This window comes from Erythrolamprus reginae, chromosome 9, assembly GCF_031021105.1.
Source record: "Erythrolamprus reginae isolate rEryReg1 chromosome 9, rEryReg1.hap1, whole genome shotgun sequence".
In the NCBI taxonomy this organism is placed as follows: domain Eukaryota; kingdom Metazoa; phylum Chordata; class Lepidosauria; order Squamata; family Dipsadidae; genus Erythrolamprus; species Erythrolamprus reginae.
This window is the reverse complement of record NC_091958.1, coordinates 46,219,438-46,243,136: the sequence shown is the minus strand read 5'-3', so window position 1 is coordinate 46,243,136 and position 23,699 is coordinate 46,219,438. Positions and strand designations below refer to the sequence as shown.

At 41.3% G+C, this 23,699-nt stretch overlaps 2 protein-coding genes across 3 annotated transcripts in view; one reads left to right on the top strand and one right to left on the bottom strand.

The window, feature by feature from the left end:
- LOC139172207 (lysosomal dipeptide transporter MFSD1-like) overlaps positions 1–4,775 on the top strand; it is a 28,839-nt gene extending 24,064 nt beyond the window's left edge. Inside the window, exons 12-13 of the mRNA XM_070761074.1 lie at positions 1,387–1,498; positions 1,604–4,775. Of these exons, the coding sequence (XP_070617175.1) occupies positions 1,387–1,498; positions 1,604–1,714 (223 nt within the window). The 3' untranslated portion in view covers positions 1,715–4,775. The remainder of the gene's footprint in view (positions 1–1,386; positions 1,499–1,603) is intronic.
- JPT2 (Jupiter microtubule associated homolog 2) lies at positions 4,462–20,541 on the bottom strand. Of its 2 annotated transcripts, none has more exons than XM_070761076.1 (5): positions 20,306–20,541; positions 14,227–14,375; positions 11,423–11,565; positions 10,967–11,018; positions 4,462–8,853 (listed from the first exon to the last, which is right to left on the bottom strand). In XM_070761076.1, the coding sequence occupies exons 1-5, from the start codon at positions 20,347–20,349 to the stop codon at positions 8,666–8,668; spliced, it is 576 nt and encodes a 191-aa protein (XP_070617177.1). In that variant the 5' UTR covers positions 20,350–20,541; the 3' UTR covers positions 4,462–8,665. The 2 variants fall into 2 exon arrangements, with proteins under 2 accessions (XP_070617177.1, XP_070617176.1); XM_070761075.1 differs by having other exon boundaries at positions 4,462–8,859; positions 20,306–20,449.
- Between the last annotated feature and the right edge of the window lie 3,158 nt (positions 20,542–23,699).

Here is a 23,699-nt window from a genome sequence, read left to right as displayed (position 1 = left end):
GGGAAAAAAGGGTCATTCCGAACGGCTTCCATAAATTGATGATGGAATAACCAAGCACAGGTAGTCCTTGATTTACACACCACAGTCGGGCCCAAAAATTTATGTTGCTAAGTGAGACATTTGTTAAAGTCTTGTCCATCTTTGTCACAGTGAATTAATACAGTTATTACTGGTAGTAAGTGAACCTGGCTTCTCTGTTGATTTTGCTTGTCAGAAGGTCGCAAAAGGGTATCACATCACCCCAGGACACTGCAACTGTCATAAAGTATTTTTTGATACTGCATTTTGATCACATGACTACAGGGAGAGTACCATAGTCGTAAGTGTGAAAACCGGTCATAAATCACCTTTCAGTGCAGTTGTAACTTCAAAGGAATTGTTGAAAGTCAAGGACTATCTGTATCTCAAGAGGATCAAAACTCAATTTTATTGAGGGCTGTATCAAGGCTGTGGTTGACCTCAGGGGGCCGGCCAGGCATAACTGACTGGGCTGCATGGCTAGCTTGATTGCCACTCATTGGGTGTGGCCAACTTATGAGCATGGCTGACTCGGTGACATGGTCAGCTTGATGCCACTCATTGGGCTTGGCCAGGGGTAGGCAAAGTTGGCTCTTCTATGACATATGGACTTCAATTCCCAGAATTCCTGAGTTTATTTATTTATTTATTTATTGGATTTGTATGCTGCCCCTCTCCAGAGACTCGGGGCGGCTAACAGCAATAATAAAACAGCGTACAATAATAATCCAATACTAAAATACTAAGTTAGCATGTTTGGCTCAGGAATTCTGGGAGTTGAAGTCCTCAAGTCATAGAAGAGCCAACTTTGCCTATCCCTGGGCGTGGCCAACTGGGTGGGCGTGGCTGACCGGGTGGGTGTGGCCAGCTCGATGTCACTCATTGGGCTTGGCAAACTGGGTGGGGGTGGCTGACTGGGTAGGTGTGGCTAGCTTGAAATCAATCATTGGACTTGGTCAACTGGGTGGGTGTGGCTGACTGGATGGGTGTGGCCAGCTTGATGCCATTCTGGGCTTGGCCAACTGGGTGGGCGTGGCTGGGTGGGTGTGGCCATCTAGATACCACTCAGTATCTAGACATGGCTGACTGGGTAGGCATGGATAGCTTGACATCACTCCCCAAACTGCTGGCATGTTTTCTCTTCACATTGCTGACTGGCCGAAGCCATGCTGGCCGCCTCCTTACATTTTCCAGGATGACTCCGCAGGCCAAATCGGACTATCTCACAGGTTGGATGCAGCATATGGGCCTTGTGCTTGGTGCCCCTGCTGTATCTTACAGAACTAATGCAATTTCAGTGCTTGGGCTTGTTCCTCTTGCTCCCTATGATGGAGGCCAGTAATGATCTTCTTCTTTAAACTTTGCCAGTGAACTGAAGATCCCTTTATGGCGCTGGCAACAGATGATGATCTTCATGCTGGCCAACACTATCGCTTGCATTGGGGCTTCTGTCTGTCTCAACGTAGTAGATAAGAAGCAGGTAAGAATCCATCTTGGCCGATTAACAAGGGAGAATCTGTTGCCCTAGACTAGGTCCATAAAGGTTCAACTTTCACCAAACTTTCTCAATTCTATGAATTCCCAGGGTGGCACCTTGAACCGCTCGACCAAACGCTCGCCAACCGAGGTGGTGGCCCAGCCGTCTGTTGACACAGCTCCTCTTCTCAATGAGGCGGAAGAACCGTCTATCAACTGAAGAAGAGGCCTTCGAGACGTGAAGCTCAACACAAATGAGCCTCCAATCTTCAAAGTGTCCCCCCCTTTTTTCTCCTTTCTTTGGGGATTTAATAAGGGAATTTAAAGACTAGAGCATAAATCCAGTGTTTATGAATAGCTGCTTTTCAAGTAGCTACTAGGTGCTATGTGTCAACTGAAAATCTTACACTATAATTCTACAGCTGCCATGAGTGCCGAGATATTTTAATGTCAATTTTGAGTTGTTTAGCCAGTCTTCTTTTTTTTTTTGCAGGAAATTTTCTGCTGAAGAGATTGAAATAATTTTTCTGTAGATCATAATTGGATGAAAGGCGGGAATGTAAATTACTCTGTACAACCAATTGTATATACAAAACTTACACTCATTTTTTAAAAGTCCTCTTAGACAGTTAAAGACTAATTAATAATAGATTTCATCCTTGTAGCATCCACCACAGCAGTATTATCAAAATCCTTTTTAATTTTCCTTTTCCAAATCATGAGCTTTTAAGTCAAGATTTGCCTTCCTCAAACATCTGTTTCAATTATATTGGTTTCTTTTTAAAAAATTACTGAGATAGTATTGAAAATACTAATATATTCAGGAACTGATGTATTATAGTACCTTCCCAGACATTTCAGTTTTAATTTCTCCTTTCTTGACTTGAAGGGTTCCAAACTAGCTTCTTCCTATTTGGGGATGTAAAGGCTAATATGAACAATTATTGATTTGACTGCAAAGTGGGTATTGAATATTCTGTATCTCTTTAGCACAATGTCCTTTTAGTCATTGTGACTATATAAGTTGGTAATTTGTCAAGATGGCTGTTTAACTTTGCTCTAGAAGTAGAAATATAATACCCGTTAAGATAATATAAAAACACTTTTAAATATATTCACTTCGGAGTTAACCACTCTGGGTAGGCCAAACCCATACCAGAGGCATTTGATGCTCCGAGCCCAGCGGTAAGTAACGTGATCCAGTTATGAGTTAGTTTTTGGCTATGCTGCCCCTCAAGTGGTTAGCTGGCCTTAGACTTCAGATGTACCACAATTAGAAAATATAACAAGCTCATGCCAATAACGTTTCCCAGCTATCTAAATATCAATATGTATCTAGATATCTAGCCAATTATTGATGGGATTCAACCGCTTGGTAGGAAAATCTCCAGAATTTGGAATTGCAGGCAGGTCTCCCTGAACATAGATGGATGTAAAGATACACAAAGGTCAATATTCCTCATCTTCTTCCTTCCATCATCTTTTGGTCAAATTGCAAGCTCACTTTTAGCCCAACTAGACAACCCATGATCCAGCAGGACATCTTCTGAGAGATATTTCCCGATCAGGTTTCAATGTCTTCAAAATCAAATTCAAGATACATTCAGAGACGCGCCTCCCTTGAGAATAGCCCACCCGGAACTGTATAGCACAAGGACCAATGTGGAAAATGCTTTATGACAAACAGTTTTGTGAGGATTCTTACATCATGTCTAATTTTATAACGTAACATTTGCCAAATTTCAATCCTATGAGAATCAGGCATCCCAAATTAGGTACAGTTTCTGTAAGGCACCTTGGTTGAAAACGTTTTATTCCATGGTGCATTTGGTTAAAGATTACAGGAACGAGATCTTTATAGAGACTATCAGTCATCCAAGGACATGGTTTTTTAAAGAGGCAATTGGACTTGGTTTTTCCTTAAAGACATTTCTCATCCAAGAACTGAAACATAGAAGTCTGACGGCAGAAAAAGACCTCATGGTCCATCTAGTCTGCCCTTATACTATTTTCTGTATTTTATCTTAGGATGGATATATGTTTATCCCAGGCATGTTTAAATTCAGTTACTGTGGGTTTATCTACAACGTCTGCTGGAAGTTTGTTCCAAGGATCTACTACTCTTTCAGTGAAATAATATTTTCTCATGTTGCTTTTGATCTTTCCCCCAACTAACTTCTGATTGTGTCCCCTTGTTCTTGTGTTCACTTTCCTATTGAAAACACTTCCCTCCTGAACCTTATTTAACCCTTTGACATATTTAAATGTTTCGATCATGTCCCCCCTTTTCCTTCTGTCCTCCAGACTATACAGATTGAGTTCATTAAGTCTTTCCTGAAGAAGTGAAATGTCTTCAGAGAAAGTCCAGTTGCCTCTTGAAAAGCATTTTTGCCACAGGAATAAGTGTTTTAATGTATAGATGCCGAACTTGGCTTGATCTCCAACCTCAGCTTGTAGTAGAAGAAAAGTCACCTGCAACCCCGCTAAGGGTAAGCCACTTGGAATGCTAAGATTTAGAATGGGAATATAAGATATATTTTTGTGATATGGCTCCTAAAGTAAGCACTGTCACTCACAAGAGGTATCTTTGCAAAATTAGATCCAGTCATTGTTACAAGCATCCCATCTACTCCTCTGAAATGATACCTATACCACCACTTTTGCTGTTCCTTTTAAATGAACCATTGGGATACAGCTTATCTAACTTTTCTCCGAATGCTTGTGTATAGTCCAACTCGGATGAAAATAAAGACTGCCAACTTGATTTTTTTTTTAATTGTCAAATGATATAAAGAACAATGGACACAACTTGATTTATCAAATAGCAACATTCTTCACATTTGGATACTATGAGTGGGGAAAAAGGGATAGTGGTAATGATACAAAGAGATTGAATTTTTTTAAAAAAATAATGCAGATGTACCAGGCAGCCTTGACGGATATGAGAACCGATGGCAAAGAAATGGATTTGATCAAGTTAATTATTATTTCCCTGAACACTATTACAAAGAAAGACATAAAGGCATTTCAGTAGACCAAAAACAGCTTTGTATTTATGACAAGAGGAACTGGGGAAAGTCTTTTCATTCCTCTGTACAGATTGTCAATTTCACAAAAGGAATGCCTTGCAACTTAACCTGTTCAACAAAAGTCTTAGGAACGAGTGGGTTGCCTATGGAAACTAAGTCAGTTCAAAGGTTGAATATCAAGGTTGCATAGCTAATGTCTGTGCCACCTCACAATGGCTATTAGCACAAATAAAAGGAATTTTATAAACCTTGCTTCTGTTTCGCCCCCAACAATCGCATTCTTTACAATCCATGTCATGTACTGTGTGCTAGTTTGGTTACAGTAAAATCTCTGGATTACCAGCCATTTGGGAAGAAATAACTGGTTTTTAAGAGAGGCACCTTGGGCTTAGACTATCTTAGTTTGTACATGTAAAACTCAAGGGGCTATAAAGGGATTTTAAAAAGACTTGAATCCATCAGCTTGACTGTAACAGATGAACAAAATACAGTTGTTTCTTAAACAGCATGATTCAATGTATTTAGGTTATTAACCCCCAATGTATTAAAAAAAAAACATTTCTAGATACACAGTGTAATCGTCAGCCACCCCTTGAAAAAAAAAAGATAGGCACCAAGTTAAATCAATCAGAACTTAAGGCTTAGCTGGAAAGAAGGCTAATGGAAAAGCACTGGTGAAAACGCCCCTTTGAAATTTCACAATCCCAAGTAATCCCCATCTAGCAATGACCTATGCAAATGGCATCCAAAGCTGACATTGGCCAATTGTTCTCATATCGCTCGTTTCATTACAAAGTTATGCAGTGTTTACATTCTGTTTGTTTTTCTCCTGTATCTCCCTAGTATTGAAAAGGTGACATTTACTAACTTGGCAAGAAATATTAAACCAGTGCCGAGTTTTGAGCACGGGTCGACTGTTTAGTTCAGAGCTTATCAAAATCCTGACGCTGTTTCAACTTCTGGTACAGAGCACAAATACTTTGCAATGAACTTGTGATATTGCTGAGAGGTCAAGCTATTTTACAAAGGCCACTGGTTTTCTGATATGCTTGATGAATTCCAACAGAAAATTCAGGGAGTTTTTAAAAAAAGCAAACACAATGGGCTGATCATTTGGCATTGAGAAATTTGGACTACTACTACAACAGAGTCTAGATCAGGGGTGTCCAACTCCGGCAACCTTTAAGACTTGTGGACTTCCAACTATCAGAATTCCCCAGCCAGCGGGGAAACCCACAAGAAGTCTTAAAATTGCCAAAGGTGGACATCCCTGACCTAGAAAGAATTCACCCCAAAACACAGATATTTTTTTCCCTTCTGTCTCTTCACAAACTCACACTGCAACTATGGGAAATAGCGCACGGTGACATCCACCCCAAATGGTATATGTATTGCAAATGTCCTGGCAGCAGCAGTGATGAGAGACCAGTAGGGGGTCTTGTGTCAGGTCTAATAGCTATTAATCCTTATTTCCAGTTTGTGCCTGGAGAGGTTAGCTAACACATTCAATACAATATGTGGCAGGATTGTAACAATTTTTTTCTCAAGTCTGTATAGCATAACCATCATAGCCAAGTTTCTAATTCTACCAAGAGTTTTTCAATAGACACATGTTTGAAAGCATCATCCCCCTTCAAGTCTCCCCTTCCTGAGCAATCATCTCACTAATTTGCAACTGCCTTTTGCTTCTGTCCTCTCCAGCAAGATATTACATTTAATACACACCTCAGGAAATCTTCCAGAATAAACCACTGGCTGCTATTTTGCCATGTCTCTTTGGGATTTGTTACCCTGAGCTGCATCTGCGTAGCAAAAAAGCAGAGATGATGTCAGTAGGACATCGGTTGAAAAGACCCGCAGCCAAACAGGTGAATATAATAAGGAGAGACAAGGAAGATAATATTCAACTTTATGTTCTAATTTTGTCTTCCCCTAGTGGGGATTTAAACAATGAATGCAGGAATGTATTTTGGGATTGATCTGTTTCATAGTTTCTTGTCAACGTGTGTAACAAATCACAAATCCATTCTAGGGACTTTGCTTTTGAATATCCTTTGAATTATAGAATAATGTTATTTGAGCGTTAAGTATGGATCTGGGCTGCTTTATGGTGGGTCAACTTATATTTTTGTTCCAATGTGAAACAGCTAACCGAAACATTACAAAAATAGGCAATTTTCTCATCATACTTAAAGGTAGGTTCACAGGGGTGAGACCATATGATTGTAGGAAATGTTAGGGCACGACAGCTATGATTGGAGATAGAAAAGCATTGCTTGTAAATCAAACTGAAGAAATGACATTCCAGTTATCCAGACATCATACTCTACAACTGAGTGTTGTTTTTGAATACTTCCTGTTGAGGTTTAAAAAATGTGGGCGAGAACCAAGATTGACCCTTTCCTAATGGTACTTTTAGAAATAGATCTCAATGTCATCCTTGGGTCATCCTAAGAATCAGGTTAAAAATTCACAGGAAGTTGATAGTTTAAGGGTTATAGCAATGGAAGGTTGTTTAAATACTCTCTTGAATGTTAAAAGGCACAGAGATGTTAATGTTCATTTGATAAACCTGGAAGCTCTCTGGTTTCCAATAACTACCCTGTTTCCCCCAAAATAAGACCCTGAAATAAGCACTTGGCCTTATTGCCATGCACCCAAAAGCCTGTTTGGGCTTATCATCAGGGGATGTCTTATTTTGAGGGAAACAAGGTATAGACTAAGTGACCTCTTATAGAAACTTCTCTCTTTTTTCAAAGAAAGCTTTTATACTTACATTCTTCCAAGAAATGACTTTCAGTAACTTGGTTTTCAAGCTTTCTGTTGTTAGAACACCATGCTGGCCATTTGGGGAGTGGTGTTCAATAGGGGTCATTAACCTTGGTAGCTTTACGATTTGTGGACTTCCAACTCAGGCAGCGTGGTTGGCTGAGGAATTCTGGGAGTTGAAGGCCACAAGTCTTAAAGTGGCCAAGATTGGAGACCCCTGATGTTCAGAAAGAGTGAGGCCACATGAATTGGCACTATGCAATGTTAGAAGTGGGTATAGGTGGGAAGGAAGTGCTGGGGAAGAGATCAAATAGGGGAATGTATAATAAAATGAAGAATTGTTCCTGGAAAGTACAAGGTGAATATGTGAGTTACAAGACCACCATAGTAAGGTACTGTCCATTACTCTGGCCCCACCTCTTTTGTTACAGCCTGCCCTACAAGAACTGGTGGGCTCCAGAGTGCTTTTTTCTCTCTCCTATTAACAGAGGGAGTGGAAGAGGTGAGCCCAAGGACTTGAAAAACAAAACGGACAGTGTCTAAGCAACACCTAATGTAGCTAAAGGTAACTCTGCGTGGAAAGACCTAGCTAAGGGGAGAGAGAAGTTGCTAAAGGCAACCGAAGAGCAACAAGGAGAACAGACTAAGAGTCAGCATAAAATTAGAATGAGAACCTTTCTGCAATCAGCAGCAGTTTGGGGCCTAATGAAAGTTAAAATCTGCAGGCACAATAGCTTGTGCAGGGAGGTTAGTGATGAAGGAGCGAGTTAGTCACTAGGTTTTGGACTGCCTCCTTGGATATGATTCAGGCTCTAATTTTAAACTTATGTGGTTTGGCTTAGTTCTCTCAACAGACTTTTTTTAATGTGCTATTCACCATGAAGTTGTACTCAATTGGTCAAAAGAGGAGTTTTGGAAGCCAAAGCTTCCAAATCTCTCCCAGAAAGGGATCTGTGCAGGATTCATTTCAACTACAATTTATCTCAGATTTGCTCCTTTCACTTTCCTGCAAGATGGCAATTTAGGGACAACTCTTTTTTTCCAGGGCATAGTGGAGCAGCCTCCCTTCTCTTACAAACACAGAGAAAAATCTCCTTGAGGCTGTATTGGAATGTGTTCTGCAACCCATCCTAGGGAGTCTGTCTTAACTGTGTTCAGAATGCAGAGGGAAAGAAGGAAGGATGCTTCGGTCTCATCTCTGTCTTACAAACGGACATTCAAAAGGCTAATGACGATGGCTGCTGTGCACTAAAGAAGCCAAACTACTAAACCCATCCCTCCTTCAAGCACTAGAAAATCAGCCTTTTGGTTCTGATAAAGAAAGCTTAAGACACTGGGGAAGGGGTAGGGGCTGGGTGAGAAAGTGGCCTTCCCTAATAGAACGCAATGCTAGATTTGCCTCCCGGCGGGTTGAGGACTTTGTTGTGAGAACGCGGCCGTGGTCCCAGCCTGGGCTCGTGATCATCTATCTTGGGGCCGGGTTCTTTGATGGTCTCCTTCGGCAGGTCCTTCTTCTCACTCAACTCTTCTCTCTGTGGTCTTTGGTCAACTGGAACTGGAACTGGAAAGTGATACGTGGCAGGTTAGGATATGGTGGTGATTCCGTTCGGTTTTATTCCAACTATGCTGCCAATGCTTGGATTTTGCATGTAAGGTTCCCAAACACGGTGCATGGTGTTTGATTAACTTACTTACTCCCAAGTGTGTCTTCTACTACTTCATCTGAAGGAGAGGTTAGCTAGTTCAGCTTATGCAATGCATCCCCACTTGGAAGAATGGGGAGGGAGGGGATGGTTTGAAACTAACGCTTGAGGCATGGCCTGTCAAATGTGGTACATTGTTTGAATCAGAAGGGGAAATCAATCTCTCTAGAGCAGTGATGGTGAGCCTTAGAAACATACAAGACTGACGCCAGAAAAAGACCTCATGGTCCATCTAGTCTGCCCTTATACTATTTCCTGTATTTTATCTTACAATGGATATATGTTTCTCCCAGGCATGCTTAAATTCAGTTACTGTGGATTTACCAACCACGTCTGCTGGAAGTTTGTTCCAAGCCTTTTTTGGCTCAGGTGCCATAAGAGTGCTCATGCGCGTGTGCATACCCATAATGCAATGCCCTCTTCCCCATGTACCTGCGTACAACTCCCGTGCTGCCTCCCCTGCATTTGCAAAAACCCCTGCATTGCCCCCCCATCCCCACACTCACGCGGAGGCCTCACTGAAGCCTCCGGACTTCTGGTAGGCCCACTGAGTTGTCTTTCACTCTCCCCAAGGTTCAGGAAAGCCTCCTGAAGCCTGGCGACAAAAAATGGCCCCACAGGCCAACTGGAAGTTCAGAAACGAAATGGAAGTAGATCTGCCCTCCTACTTAGCTTCAGATATTATTATTATTATTATTATTATTATTATTATTATTATTATTAATAATAATAATTAATTAAATTTGTATGCCGCCCCTCTCCATAGACTCGGGGCGGCTCACAATAGTAATAGAAAAAACAATGTACAATACAAATCTAATAATTAAAACTAAAAACCCATAATTTAAGACAACATGCACACAACATGCCATACATAAATAGTATAGGCCTGGGGAAGTTATTTCAGTTCCCCCCTGCCTGATGACAGAGGTGGGTTTTAAGGAGCTTACGAAAGGCCAGGAGGGTGGGGGCAGTTCTAATCTCAGGGGGGAGCTGGTTCCAGAGGGCCGGGGCCGCCACAGAGAAGGCTCTTCCCCTGGGCCCCGCCAAACGACATTGTTTAGTCGACGGGACCCGGAGAAGGTCAACTCTGTGGGACCTAATCGGTCGCTGGGATTCGTGCGGCAGGAGATATTCTGGTTGCAACCAGGCCTCGCACACCTCATCCCATTTCTTCTGCAGCCAGCAAAGCTTTCCTAAAGGCCTCTCTAGCCAATTAACAGAGCTCTGGATTGATCTGTAGCTCTGTTAACGGCTGCAGAGGCTTCAGGGAAATCTTGCGAGCTGCAGAAGAAATGGGCCGAGGTCTGGGAGGTCTGGCTGTAGCTGTTAAAGCTGAAGAAGTTCCTGAAAAACTCTGACAGCGAAAAGGGGGCTGGGGGAGATGCACACAAGTAAACTTCCGGTTGGCCTGCTGGGCCATTTTTCACCATCTCCAGGCCTCAAAAGGTGAAAACAGCCGAAAAGACCATTGCATGCAAATCAGCTGGCCAGCATGTTGGAGCTGACAGGGCAACATCTTGCATGTCCACAGATGTGGCTCCGTGTACCATAGGTTCGCAATCACTGCTCTAGAGTCAACCTTCGCAACTTATGGACTTCAACTCCCAGAATCCCCAACTAGCTACGCTTGGGAACATTGCATGCAAAACCTATGCTTGCTGGGGAATTCTGGGAATTGGTCCACAGGTCTTAAAGGTGTCGAGCTTGAACATCCCTGCTGTAAAATATATAGTACTAAAAGGTATGTGATTTTCAAAAGCTTCTACGATCTAAAGCAGTATTTCCCAACCTTGGCAATTTGAAGATATTTGGACTTCAACTCCCAGAATTCCCCAGCCAGCGAATGCTGGCTGGGGATTTCTGGGAGTTGAAGTACAGATATCTCCAAGTTGCCAAGGTTGGGAAACACTGATCTAAAGTATAAAATAATGGAGCTGACAGAATTCGGGGAAGCCTTGCTCCAATTACCTTTTATTTCTCGTGGTGAATCTCCTTTTTCATTCAAGAGAAAGGTATGATCCTGGAAAAGAAGGAAGAAAAAAGTTCTAGATATTAACCAACTCTTTTAAAAGGCTCTTTTTCATGAGAATCTTTTCAGGCAGTAAGAAAAAGCAAGGCTGGCAATACAGCTTTGCAAAGCAATGCTTCTAAGGATATGCAAACTCTGCATCAGTCCTGCACCAGTCCGAAAAATCATTATAGAGATTTTGTTTCGGATTAATGCTAATGTTTCCCTTATAGTCAATTTTCAAGCTAGATTTATATTGCTCAGCCAATTGAGACCGCATTAGTTTCTTAAGAAGTTCCTGATGCTCAAGAGATGTGTATTCAACAGCCCCCTTTGTACAAACCCAACTGCTTTGCCTACATAATTATTGTAATTTGGGCTCTCCTGAAAATGAGTGGAAGCTGTGAGTGAGTTACCTTGGGCTTATTCGGATGAGCTTTGACTGCGCTGACAGGCGATGGGGTCCCAAAAATATTGTTTGTTTTTCCTCCAGGTGGGTTAATAAATTGCCGGGATGCATTAGGTTTATGATCCTCAAAAATGCCACTGTCTTTCCCACCTGCAAGACAAAAATAACTGAGGAAGTTTACAGGAATTGCTCTTCCTCTCCGATTCTCCAGGACAGGAGGAAACGAGCAGCGATGCTGAGGCCCTGCGGGAGCCAGACATCCTTGTCCATCTTTGGATAAAGGTTTCCTTTTTGAAATCCTGTTGATTTTCCTTTCTTTTTTCTTAATATTCCTTTATTATACTCTTTGATCAGCACTATAAATGTCACAGAAACCCTTTCTTGAAGAAATTATCATGTAAAAATAACACATCTAAGCCACTGGTCTGCACCAATGTATGGCTCAGTAAGCATGTTTTGCAATCTAGAATGTAAAATAAGTCTTAACATTCTTTAAAAGTTAATGTAATTTGGATTTATCTATACCTGTAGTTATTTATTTATTTATTGAATTTGTATGCCGCCCCTCTCCGGAGACTCGGGGCGGCTAACAGCAACAATAAAACAGTATACAATAGTAATTTGGTATTGGAAATGATTAAAAATCCATTAATATAAAAACCAAACATACATACAGACATACCATGCATAGAATTGTAAAGGCCTAGGGGGAAAGAGGATCTCAATTCCCCCATGCCTGGCAGCAGAGGTGGGTTTTAAGTTGTTTACGAAAGGCAAGGAGGGTGGGGGCAGTTCTAATCTCTGGGGGGAGTTGGTTCCAGAGGGCCGGGGCCACCACAGAGAAGGCTCTTCCCCTGGGTCCCGCCAGGCGACATTGCTTAGTTGACGGGACCCAGAGAAGATCCACTCTGTGGGACCTAACTGGTCGCTGGGATTCGTGCGGCAGAAGGCGGTCCCTGAGGTAATCTGGTCCGGTGCCATGAAGGGCTTTATAGGTCATAACCAACAGTTTGAATTGTGACCGGAAACTGATCGGCAACCGATGCAGACTGTGGAGTGTTGGTGTAACATGGGCATATTTGGGGAAGCCCATGATTGCTCTCGCAGCTGCATTCTGCACGATCTGAAGTTTCCGAACATTTTTCAAAGGTAGCCCCATGTAGAGAGCGTTACAGTAGTCAAGCCTCGAGGTGATGAGGGCATGAGTGACCATGAGCAGTGACTCCCGGTCCAAGTAGGGTCGCAACTGGTGCACAAGGCGAACCTGGGCGAACGTCCCCCTCGCCACAGCTAAGTTAACCCTTAAATTGGGAAATAACTGTATAAATAAACTATAAATATTTTATTTTATAAATTGTATACATAAACAGAAATCATGTCTTGAGATACCCTAAAATGGCCCCGTAGGAAGCCATACAAGTAGTCCTCAATTTACAAGCATTCATTTAGCGACCATTCAAAGTTACAATGGCACTGAAAAAAGCGACTCATGATTGTTTTTTGACCTTCACATTTTTCACATTCACCATTTCATCATCCCAATGATCGTGTGATCAAAATTCAGATGCTTGGAAATGGTTCATATTTATGACTTTGCAATATCCTGGGATCATGTGATCCCTTTTGCAAGCAAAGTCAAATGGGGAATCCAGATTCACTTAACAACCGTGTTGCTAACTTAATAAATACAATGATTCACTTAACAACTGTGGCAAGGAAAGTTGTAAAATGGGGCAAACTCACTTAACAAGTATTTCACTTAGCAACATAAATTTCAGGCTCAGGTGGTCATAACTCGAGGATTACCTCCAGGCAAGAGTTTCTACCTTCGAAGAACCACAAGCACCACGTCTCTGAGGATAAGGACTCTCTCCTTCCAAATAATCTTTGAAGTATGTAGAAAGCAAAAAATAAAAGCTAACGTAGAGGCAAGGAACTGCCATCTCAAACAGATGTAATTGCAAATCACTCCAGGTAAATCTATCTTATTCTAATTGCCAATGAAACGATCATACTAGCAAGTAGGGGGGTTTGCACATGTAAAAAATATGGGAGCTTTGACCACCTAGTTGTGGTTACTATCTTCACTTTACTCCTTTGCTACATGTACCAGCAAGTATTAACGTAGTCATTTAAAAAAAAATCTTACACCCTATGAACATTCCCAAGGATGTGATCAATTGTAACACGCTGTTGTTACAAAAGAACAACATGTTGTTTCAGAACAAGTTGTTTACTTGTTGCAAGTCAACTTGCAAAACACTTCACTTATGCCTGGTAATAAACTTGTTCTTTTTATGAGTTTTTAACTCTGATATTGTCAGCAGCCTAAATTATGTCAGATATTGAAAAACGGGCGTTCTTCTATTGAAATCAGGACAATGGCTGGCACTATAAAATCCGAGTAGAGTGTGATTTATATAAAATAGGTAAGTTTGGATGTTATATAGTCAAAGGTAGCTTGGAACAGTGACCATAATAGCAATATCCATAGCACTATGAAGTAGTACAGTATATAAGTCTAAGTGCTACTGCTTTTGCTTTGCAGCCCTCTCTAAGCAGTTTACGGAGACAGCCTATTGTCCCCAACAATCTGGGTCCTGATTTTACCCACCTAAGAAGGGTGGAAGGCTGAATCAACCTCGAGCTGGTCAGGATCGAACTCTTGGCAGTGGGCAGAAACAGCCTGCAATACTGCATTCTAACCGCTGCACTACGACAGCTCTTCAAATGATGATAGTTATCTGGTTTCATGGACAAATTTATCAAACCTCCCATTCTCGGTATTTTCAAGAAGACTATGGTTCTCACCTGGGGGATTTGTTCTCTTTGGGAAATTCACAGGTTCTTCAGCTGCTGCAAATATGTTAGAGGCCATTTTCTGTGACTTGGAAGACGAAGGGGATACTTCTGTGCTTCCAAAGAGATTGCTGGAGGATCCACCTGGCGGCTGCAGCACCCTGTTTTGCAGAAGATAATTCACAATTAATCATGATAATAAAAGATAGTCTGCAAAAAGAAGCAGGCAGAGGGGGTGGTGGGTGGCTAAGGTTCAGATATCACGCTGGCTTCCGTTTAATATAATTCTGTGAATTGTGGGAATAATTTAATTGGGAAGCCATGGTTTGGAGTAGGGAATGATGTGCAAACCCTGGTCAGCATCTGAGTAACCAAGGTTCTTCTTTATCGGGAAGTGTTCAATTTATCTAAAATATTTCTTTTGAAGGAAGTTGCAAAAATAGTTTCTTGAAGTCTGTAAATAACTATTTTCAAAAGTAACATTCATTTAAATCCATGTGAAGAATTCTGATTAAAGTATCAGATTGTACAGTAGTGGCAAATAATGTTCTTAGTGCAGACCTTTCTGCACTAGACAGTGTTCCCTCTAATTTTTGGGGGGGGTTGGCAGAAAAGTATAGTGTCTGAGCGGCAGTCCCTTTGGGACTAGGCGGCACAGAAATAATAAATAAACAAACAAACAAACAAACAAACAAACAAATAAATAAAAAACCCACCCTGTTTTGCCTCAGAGAATTTCAAAATAAAATACAGTACTGTACTGTGTGTCTATAACAGTGAGCTCATAATAGGGCAACTCTATCAATATCAAAATGCCACTTAAATAGTTGAGCTAGTTTCAAACTAGATTTTGATTTTCTTTCTCTCTTCCTTACTCCCATTCTTTTTCTTTCTCTTTTCCTTCCTCTCTTTTTTCTATCTGTTTCTCTCTCTTCCTCTCTCTCTCCTTCCTTCTCACTCTTTCCCTCTCGGCTTCTGGGCAGGTTTGGAAAACTCTGAGTTGATGATGATTTTTAAGTGAGCCATTGCTCACTGCTCAGCTTAGAGGGAACTATGACTAGAAGTGCACGTACATTCCCCCCCCCCCGCCACACACACCAAAGAGATTGTTGCAAAGTAGGATCAGCAATTGGCTTGGGTCTTCTTGCTTTTCCTTCCCTTTCCTTTCGGTTGCTGGGTGAGGCTACAACCACACCCAATCCCAAGCTGAGGAAGGCTGAACAGCTGAGCTCAATTTATCCCTCAGGAACATGTTCACACCCTTTCATGAATGTGTGAAAACTACAGTATTTGAATACTGATGGGGAGATACACTTTTAAAAAAAACATTATAGATTTGTATTACTGCCTAGCATAAAAACTGCTCTTTATTGTTCTCTGAAGGATTAAACCAGGGTTGTCCAACTTTGGCAACTTTTAAGACTTGTGGACTTCAACTCCCAGAATTCCCCAGCCAACATTCTGGGGTTTGAAGTCCATAGGTATTAAAGTTGCCAAGGTTGGAACAACTCTGGATTAAACTATTTTAATAGTGCATTTTATAACTTGATCTGTTAAAGTCGATTAGTCTAATCCATTTTCTCCAAATTGAGAGACCTGAACAGGGCCGAAGCTTATCCCAAAAAACCTTGCACCCTCATTTAACATGTTTGAAAGTTTGTGGTTTGAGTGGACTCACTGAGACCCATAAGGGTGGCCCAGAGACATTTTTAAAAAAAAGCAAGTTTGGAGCTGGCAATTAGAAAAAGATGGGGCTCATCACCAGCAACAAATGCAAATGAAGACATGAAGGACTATATCACAGAAAATTATTAACCATTATCCTTTGTTTGGGTACCTTAGCATACGTTGTTAGACTGCTGCAGTCAATGGAGGCTCACTTTCAAAGTAAAAATCAACTTGCGTACAAAGTTACAAGCTGCATCATTTAAGAACAGAGCTTTGGTGGTAACCAGACATACAACACATACCCTGAAGGATTACAGTACTTGATTAATCAGTGTAAAAAGGAAGGATACCTAAAACTGACTAATACAATTCAAGAATATGTTCAAAAAAGGAAAGGCGATAAAATATTTCACTGGCAATACTATTTTTGACAAAGGGACAGTAAAAGTGCAGTTATAACCCATTGCAGATACTATTATAATCCATACCAGATGTTTACCATGCTTAGCAAATTTCCTTTACAATCAAACTGCTAGGATAAGAAAAAAAAATGAAGATAATAACTCCACTGCAGAATTAGAGCTATTTTCTTTCAACATACCATAGTGGAAAAGGGCCTGCAGTGTTATATCTGCATCCAAAAGGAAATTACAGAAGTAGCCCCATTATGCAAAGTTTGCCATTACTTCACGCAATTTACAGACAGCTCATTTATCTCAAATTTAATTTGAAAAATACATTTATGTAATTGCTATTTCCAGAACTCATCCCATGCTGTAGCCCTGAGGTATTCAGCCATAGCTACTTTAAGATTTGTGGACTGTTAACTTCCCAAACTCCCCAGCCAGGGAATTCTGGAAATTGAAGTTTTCAAATCTTAAAAGTTGCCAAAGTTGGATACTGGGGTTCTAAGTATGATGCCTGGGGGGGGGGGGGTAAGAGATTCAGGAGCTTGTTAAAGATCAAGGTCAGAATCATGTGAATCAGAAGGGGATTCTTGTTTCACTGCCTGGAGCCTAAGAAAGAAAAAACAAAACAGGACAGAATTCCTGAAAGATGGTTCCAGAAACCACTGGGTGTTTTGTCCGCTCCTCTTGTCAAATGTGCAGAGGGGGATATTTGCCCTGTAGGAAAGATTCCACAATCTGGGATCTCCTTAGACCGCAGCTACATTGGCACTAGATTGGCAAATGAAGGCTGTGACTAATGGGGCCTCTGCCCTGGTTTGTCTCCTATGTCATTTAGTGGCCTTTTCAGGTAGAGTCTTCAGAGAGGGGCGGCATACAAATCTAAATAAATAAATAAATAAATAAATAAATAAATAAATAAATAAATAAATAGATAGATAGATAGATAACGCCCTAGCAACACATCATCATCTCATTGAAAGTGATGCTATAGAATGCAATGGCTTACTAATAGATAATAGGTATTATTTACTTCACATAACATCAATGCTGCTATGAAGCCATAGACTACTAAATACATGTTACAGTTTTAACTTACAGAGACCTTCTATGACATGGCCCTAAACTGCCTGCAGGACCATCAGTATAAGAGGGTGGGGGAGGGGTGTTGAGCCCCCCCAAAAAACAAGATAAGAGAGGAAACTAAGATGCACTGCTTTCATGATCTCCCTTATGGTTCACCTTTATCTCCAGGGATCCAAATATCCATTGTTAAATGCTGGAAGGCAGTTTACATGGACTTTTAAAAAAAGGATTTTGATACCAGAGTTGAAGTAATGTTCTGGCATTAGGGGCGAATTGTGTTTTGTGGGGTTTACCATTGCTTTTATGTACTTTATTTGTTGCAAACAACTCCCAGTGATTTGGGGCTAGTGGTCTAAACATATGAAAGACTGAACAAAGACAATATTTGTTATTTTAAGTTATGACAGATATAGTAAAAAAAAAAAAAGGATTGAATTCCAACTTTTATTCTTGCTTCATAAAATAAAGCCCACTGCACATGGCCGGAAAGAGCAATTCCTTGCCATTTTAGAGAAAAGATTTTATGCCTCAAGCAAGACACGAAACTGCAGAGATGCAGAACTACAGCAAAGATCTCCTGTCTCACAACCCACACCCACTTCGTAACAAAGCAAGCAAATGCAGCTGAGCCTTCTTGGAGTTTCATACCAGACAGCATGGTTGGGTGGTACCTGCTTCCCTTTGGCAATCAAAAATTTATGCTGGAGTATTGCGACTCCAAAACTAGTAAACAGGCAGAGGGTTCAAAAGAACATCAACCAAACCCTTCTTGCGCCTTTGAAATCCTACTCAGATGCATTTACATAAACCCTCAAGGCAAAGGCAGCTGCTGCTCAATGCGTGCCCCTTAAAAAGTTGTTTCTGGCACATGCAGAATATTATTGTAACAACATAGCCAGATTTAATAGAAATTGCTACATATCTATTTATCCAATTCCAGAAACGCTGTTTAGCAGATTGTAAAAACTCTGAAAACCCCTGAAAACAAATACCGGCAATAAAATCTTGGAAGGTAACAACCAGCATGTCACAACCCAGACCAATTGATTTTGCAGCAGAGCATTTTTTATTTTTTTTACAATTTGTGAAGATAATCCCAAGGTGAGTTCTATTCCTGTTTTAGGCACAAAAGTCAACTAGGTGACTTTGAGCTGCCGGGCTCTCTCAGCCCAACCCATCTCACAGACTTGCTGTGTGAGGGGAAACAGGAAGAGGAAGGAATCTTATGTACATTGGCTGCCTTGAGTTACTTATAACTGCCCAATCACTTAGGGAACAGAGGTGAAATAGAAATTTAATAAATTAAATAAAGATAACAATCAAACAAATAAACAAACCGGGCTAGATGCCATAAATAAACAACCACTTAGTTAAGCAGGGCTGGGCGCCTTCTGGCCAGAACATCTTTCATGGATTGTTTCCCACCAGCCCTTACAGAATAACAAAATTGGAAGGGACTATGGAGGTCTTCTATCTAGTCCAACCCCTTTTAGACCATTCCAAGCAAATGGCTGTGCAATCTCTTCTTAAAAACCTCCAAAGTTGGAGTAGCCACAACTTCTGCCATTGCACTGGTTAATTATTTTATCAGGCAATTTCTCCTTAGTTCTAGGTTGCTTCTCTCCTTGTTTAGTTTCTATCCCTTGCTTATTGTTTTACCCTCAGGTGCTTTGGAGAATAGTTTGACTCCCTCTTCTTTGTGGCAACCCCTGAGATACTGGAACACTGCTATCATATGTCTCCCTTGGTCCTTCTTTTCATTAAACTAGACATAGCCAGTTCCTGCAACCGTTCTTCATAGGTTTTAGCCTCCAGGCCCCTAACCCTCTTTGTTGCTCTTCTCTGCACTCTTTCTAGATTCTCAATATCTTTTTTATACCTGGCCAACCCAAACTGGCTGTAATTATTCCAAGTGTGGTCTTACCAAGGATTATAAAGAAAATAGAGAGATACAGATGATAGAGAGAGGGAGAGAAGGAGGGAGATAGGTAGAGAAGATGGGACAGATAGAAGGATGGATAGATAATAGATATATAAGGTAGGTAGGTAGGTAGATAAGAGTAGATGGGAGGGAAAGATTAGATAGATAGATAGATAGATAGATAGATAGATAGATAGATAGATAGATAGATAGATAGATAATAGATAGATAAGATAGACAGATAGATATAGATAGATTAGATCAGTATTTCCCAACCTTGGAAACTTGAAGATATTTGGACTTCAACTCCCAGAATTCCCCAGCCAGCATATCTTCAAGTTGCCAAGGTTGGGAAACACTGCATTAGATAAATAGATAGATATAGATAGAGTAGATGCGATGGATGAATAGATAAAGTAGGTAGGTAGGTGAATGGATGGGATAGATGAATTTGTCTTATATTATATATTTTGCTCCGAGCAAGGTAGACACAATAAGGTGCCGCCCACCCCACCCTTCGTGTTGCAGGGTTCCTTTTTGGGGGAAGCGAGACGACCCCTGCCTCTATTCCCTCGAGGACCCCCGCAAAGGGCAGACAACCCCCCTCATCCCACCCAAGACAATTGTGTGTGTGTCCTCTCGCGACCTCCCCGGCGACGCCCCAGGCGGGGAGTTCAAACCCCCCCCGACTCCCCCCTCCGTCACGAGACACGCCGTGGAATCTGGTCCCTCGCGAGGGAGAAACTCTCCACACTCGGGTTTCACGCATCGTGTGAATGCGACCTGAGGGGTTTCGTTAAGCCGGGAAGGAGTGAGGGGGCGACGGGGTGGGGTAGGGGAGAACCTCCGCTTCTTCACATCCTTTCAAGGCGGCGTTCACTTATCTCTCAACGCGGCGGTATGGGTCGTATAGTCTCAAGGCTGGGAATGCTGGGCTTTGGAGTCGCTTCCCACAGCCCCTCCTTCTGACGGGGGGGCGGGGAACCCCCACCAACCGCGCCCGCCTCACCTGGAGCTGGGTCTGGCCGGGTCGGACTCGGCCCCTTGGAACATGGTGGCCGGCAGAGCGAGTGACCGAAGCTTCTCCGCCGCCGCCGCCCAGCCGCGCGAAAAATCGCCTCAGCCTCTTGTCTCCCGCTTCTCTCCCGGCCGGACGCTCGGCCCCGCCCTTCGAAGGTCATTGGCCGAGGGCGGCGCCGTTCCACCCGGGCTCGCCCAATGGCGGAGGGAAGACCCACCCACTCTGGGAGCGCGAGACGGGGATGCGGGTTTGAGGGATTGAGGCGGCGGGAGCCGAAAGGGGCGGGTCGTCCGCTTTGGGAAAGGGGCGGGGGGAGGAGCCACTCCGAAGAAATCGGGCGCTGATTGGATGATGAGGAAAGGAAAGAAGGAAGTGACTCGGAAGGGTTTTTTAAAAATTTAATTTAAAGGGACGATCCACGTGTTTCCTAAACGCTCTTTTTTTAACCTGCTTCCCGAAGGTTAGTTCGCATAAACACGCTTCAACTACACCAAATCTAATGAACTTTTACGAAGTCCAATATGAATAATTGCAGTCATCGGGCTTTAATCTTAATAATATAACAATAACAGAGTTGAAAGGGACCTTGGAGGTCTTCTAGTCCAACCCCCTGCTTAGGCAGGAAACCCTACACGCTTCAGACAAATGGTTATCCAACATCTTTAAAACTTCCAGTGCTGAAGCATTCACAACTTCTGGAAGCAAGTTGTTCCACGGATTAATTGTTCTGTCAGGAAATTTCCAATGTGATTATAGTTGTTTACTGGTGCTAACAAAAACATTTGGCATAATTAGAAACATAGAAGATTGATGGCAGAAAAAAACCCCATGGTCCATCTAGTCTGCCCTTATACTATTTCCTGTATTTTGTCTCAAGATAGATATACAGTATGTTTATTCCAGGCATGTTTAAATTTGTATGCCGGCCCGAGTCTGCGAAGAGGGGCGGTATACAAATCCAATAAATAAATAAATTCAGTTACTGTGGATTTACCAATTACGTCTGCTGGATGTTTGTTCCAAGCATCTTACTCTTTCAGTAAAATATTTTCTCATGTTGCTTCTGATCTTTCCCTCAACTAACCTCTGATTGTGCCCTTTTCTTGTGTTCACTTTCCTATTAAAAACACTTCCTTCCTGAACCCTATTTAACCTTTTTATGAAGAGGGGTGGCATACAAATCAAATCAAATCAATACATACATACATACATACATACATACATACATACATACATACATACATAAATGTTTCAATCATGTCCCCCCTTTCCCTTCTGTCCTCCAGACCAGTGTTTCCCAACTTTGGCAACTTGAAGATATCTGGACTTCAACTCCCAGAATTCCCCAGCTAGCGAATGCTGGCTGGAGAATTCTGGGAGTTGAAGTCTAAATATCTTCAAGTTGCCAAGGTTGGGAAACACTGCTCCAGACTATACAGATTAAGTTCATGAAGTCTTTCCTGATAAGTTTTATGCTTAATACCTTCCACCATTTTTGTGGATTCAATAAAGTATGCAGGTAGACCTCGACTTGCAACATTTCATTGAATTCAGTCACATCACTGAAAAAGTGACTTCTGACCATTTTTCACTTACGATGGTTGCTGCATCCCCCACCATCACGTGATTAACATTCAACATGCTTTTACAACTGATTCACATTTGATTGTGTTGTAAAATGCAGCAAAACCCGCTTAACAAATTTCTCACAATGACACAAATTTTGGGCTCAGTCGTGGTCGTAACTTGAGGACTAGTTTAGTTATGTTGTACTTGAGTGGTTGTGTGAATGCAATGGGTGACATGTTGATCAGACACAAATACCAGCTTCAAGTCGACTCATAAGAAATCCCATTATAGTAAATTTGTACTTTAAAATCATTCTAAGAGCCATATGGGTGGAGGGGTGTTGTTAAAAAAAACAACAGCCACTCTCTCGACTTTTTTTTTTTTTTACCTTGGTGTTTTGTATCTAGTTTGGGCATCCTTCTCATAGCTGGGAAACAAACCCATTGTTCTACTTCAAGGATGAGCATGTGAGACATTGATCTACAATTTGAAGCATCACTTAATTATGTTGCTTGCAGGGCACAATTGGTAGTTCTTGTTGGGAGACATTTTGGAGGGCTGTTAGGTTCCAGCCTTTTGCAAACTGGTCATTTCTAGATGTGCAAACTCATTTACTACTAGAATTCTCCACAATGGCTACATTGGCTAGGGAAGGGGTATCCAACCTTGGGAACTTTTAAGACTAGTGACCTTAAATTCCCAGAATTTAATGGTTGGGGAATTCTGGGAATTGAAGTTCACACATCTTAAAAATTGTTAAGGGCGGATACTTCCTGGGCTAGGGAATTTGGGGAATTAGAAGTCCACAAATTGGCCTGAGGCCAGATTTGGGGAAATGATCAGCAACATTCAAAGCTGAGTAGCGTTGCTTTCTATTTAAAAGTTAGTGGCAGCAATTCAGGGTCATTTTTGAAATAACTCATCACAGAAACATAGAAGTCTGACGGCAGAAAAAGACCTCATGGTCCATCTAGTCTGCCCTTATACTATTTTCTGTATTTTATCTTAGGATGGATATATGTTTATCCCAGGCATGTTCAAATTCAGTTACTGTGGATTTATCTACCACGTCTGCTGGAAGTTTGTTCCAAGGATCTACTACTCTTTTAGTAAAATAATATTTTCTCATGTTGTTTTTGATCTTTCCCCCAACTAACTTCAGATTGTGTCCCCTTGATCTTGTGTTCACTTTCCTATTAAAAACACTTCCCTCCTGGACCTTATTTAACCCTTTAACATATTTAAATGTTTCGATCATGTCCCCCCTTATCCTTCACTTTTTGAAGGATAATTAAAATAATTCCTATCGAATGTAGGCTCTTCAAAACAAGAAATATAAGGGCTGCATATTTATGCCTCAAACATTCAAGGGCGTTTCTATACTCATTTTCAACCAATATAACAGAACACTGATTTTTCACAGAGCCGCAAAGAAATTCCAAACAGCTTCTCTGAATTCTAAATATAGGAAACTTGAAGAAGAAATGATGATCAAATATTTATCTCAGACACACAAATTAGACCAAGGATTAGTAAGTGTTTATGGACAATCATAAAAACAACTTTACAACTTGAATTGGAAATTGAAAACAGAGGAAGTGGATATTATATTAAATAACCCAAACACCTTTTTTTCCTTTTTTTTTTCTTCCAAAAATCGATAAAGAATAAATAATATAATTTACAATATGGTACAAAAAAATAATCAGTTAAGGACAGGCATTCTTGCTTTATACAGACGCTATATATATGCATATTATCTGAAAAACAAATTCACATTTTAAAACGAGACAAAAAACCTTTTTTTAAAAAG

Excerpts from the sequence above, each read along its gene's own strand:
- JPT2 (XM_070761075.1), bottom strand. The coding sequence starts at position 20,349 with ATGTTCCAAGGGGCCGAGTCCGACCCGGCCAGACCCAGCTCCAG. Across the intron at positions 11,566-14,226 it reads AAAGAGAACAAATCCCCCAG|GTGGGAAAGACAGTGGCATT; the intron begins GTGAGAACCATA and ends TTTGTCTTGCAG. Across the intron at positions 8,860-10,966 it reads TTCACCACGAGAAATAAAAG|TTCCAGTTCCAGTTCCAGTT; the intron begins GTAATTGGAGCA and ends CCACGTATCACT.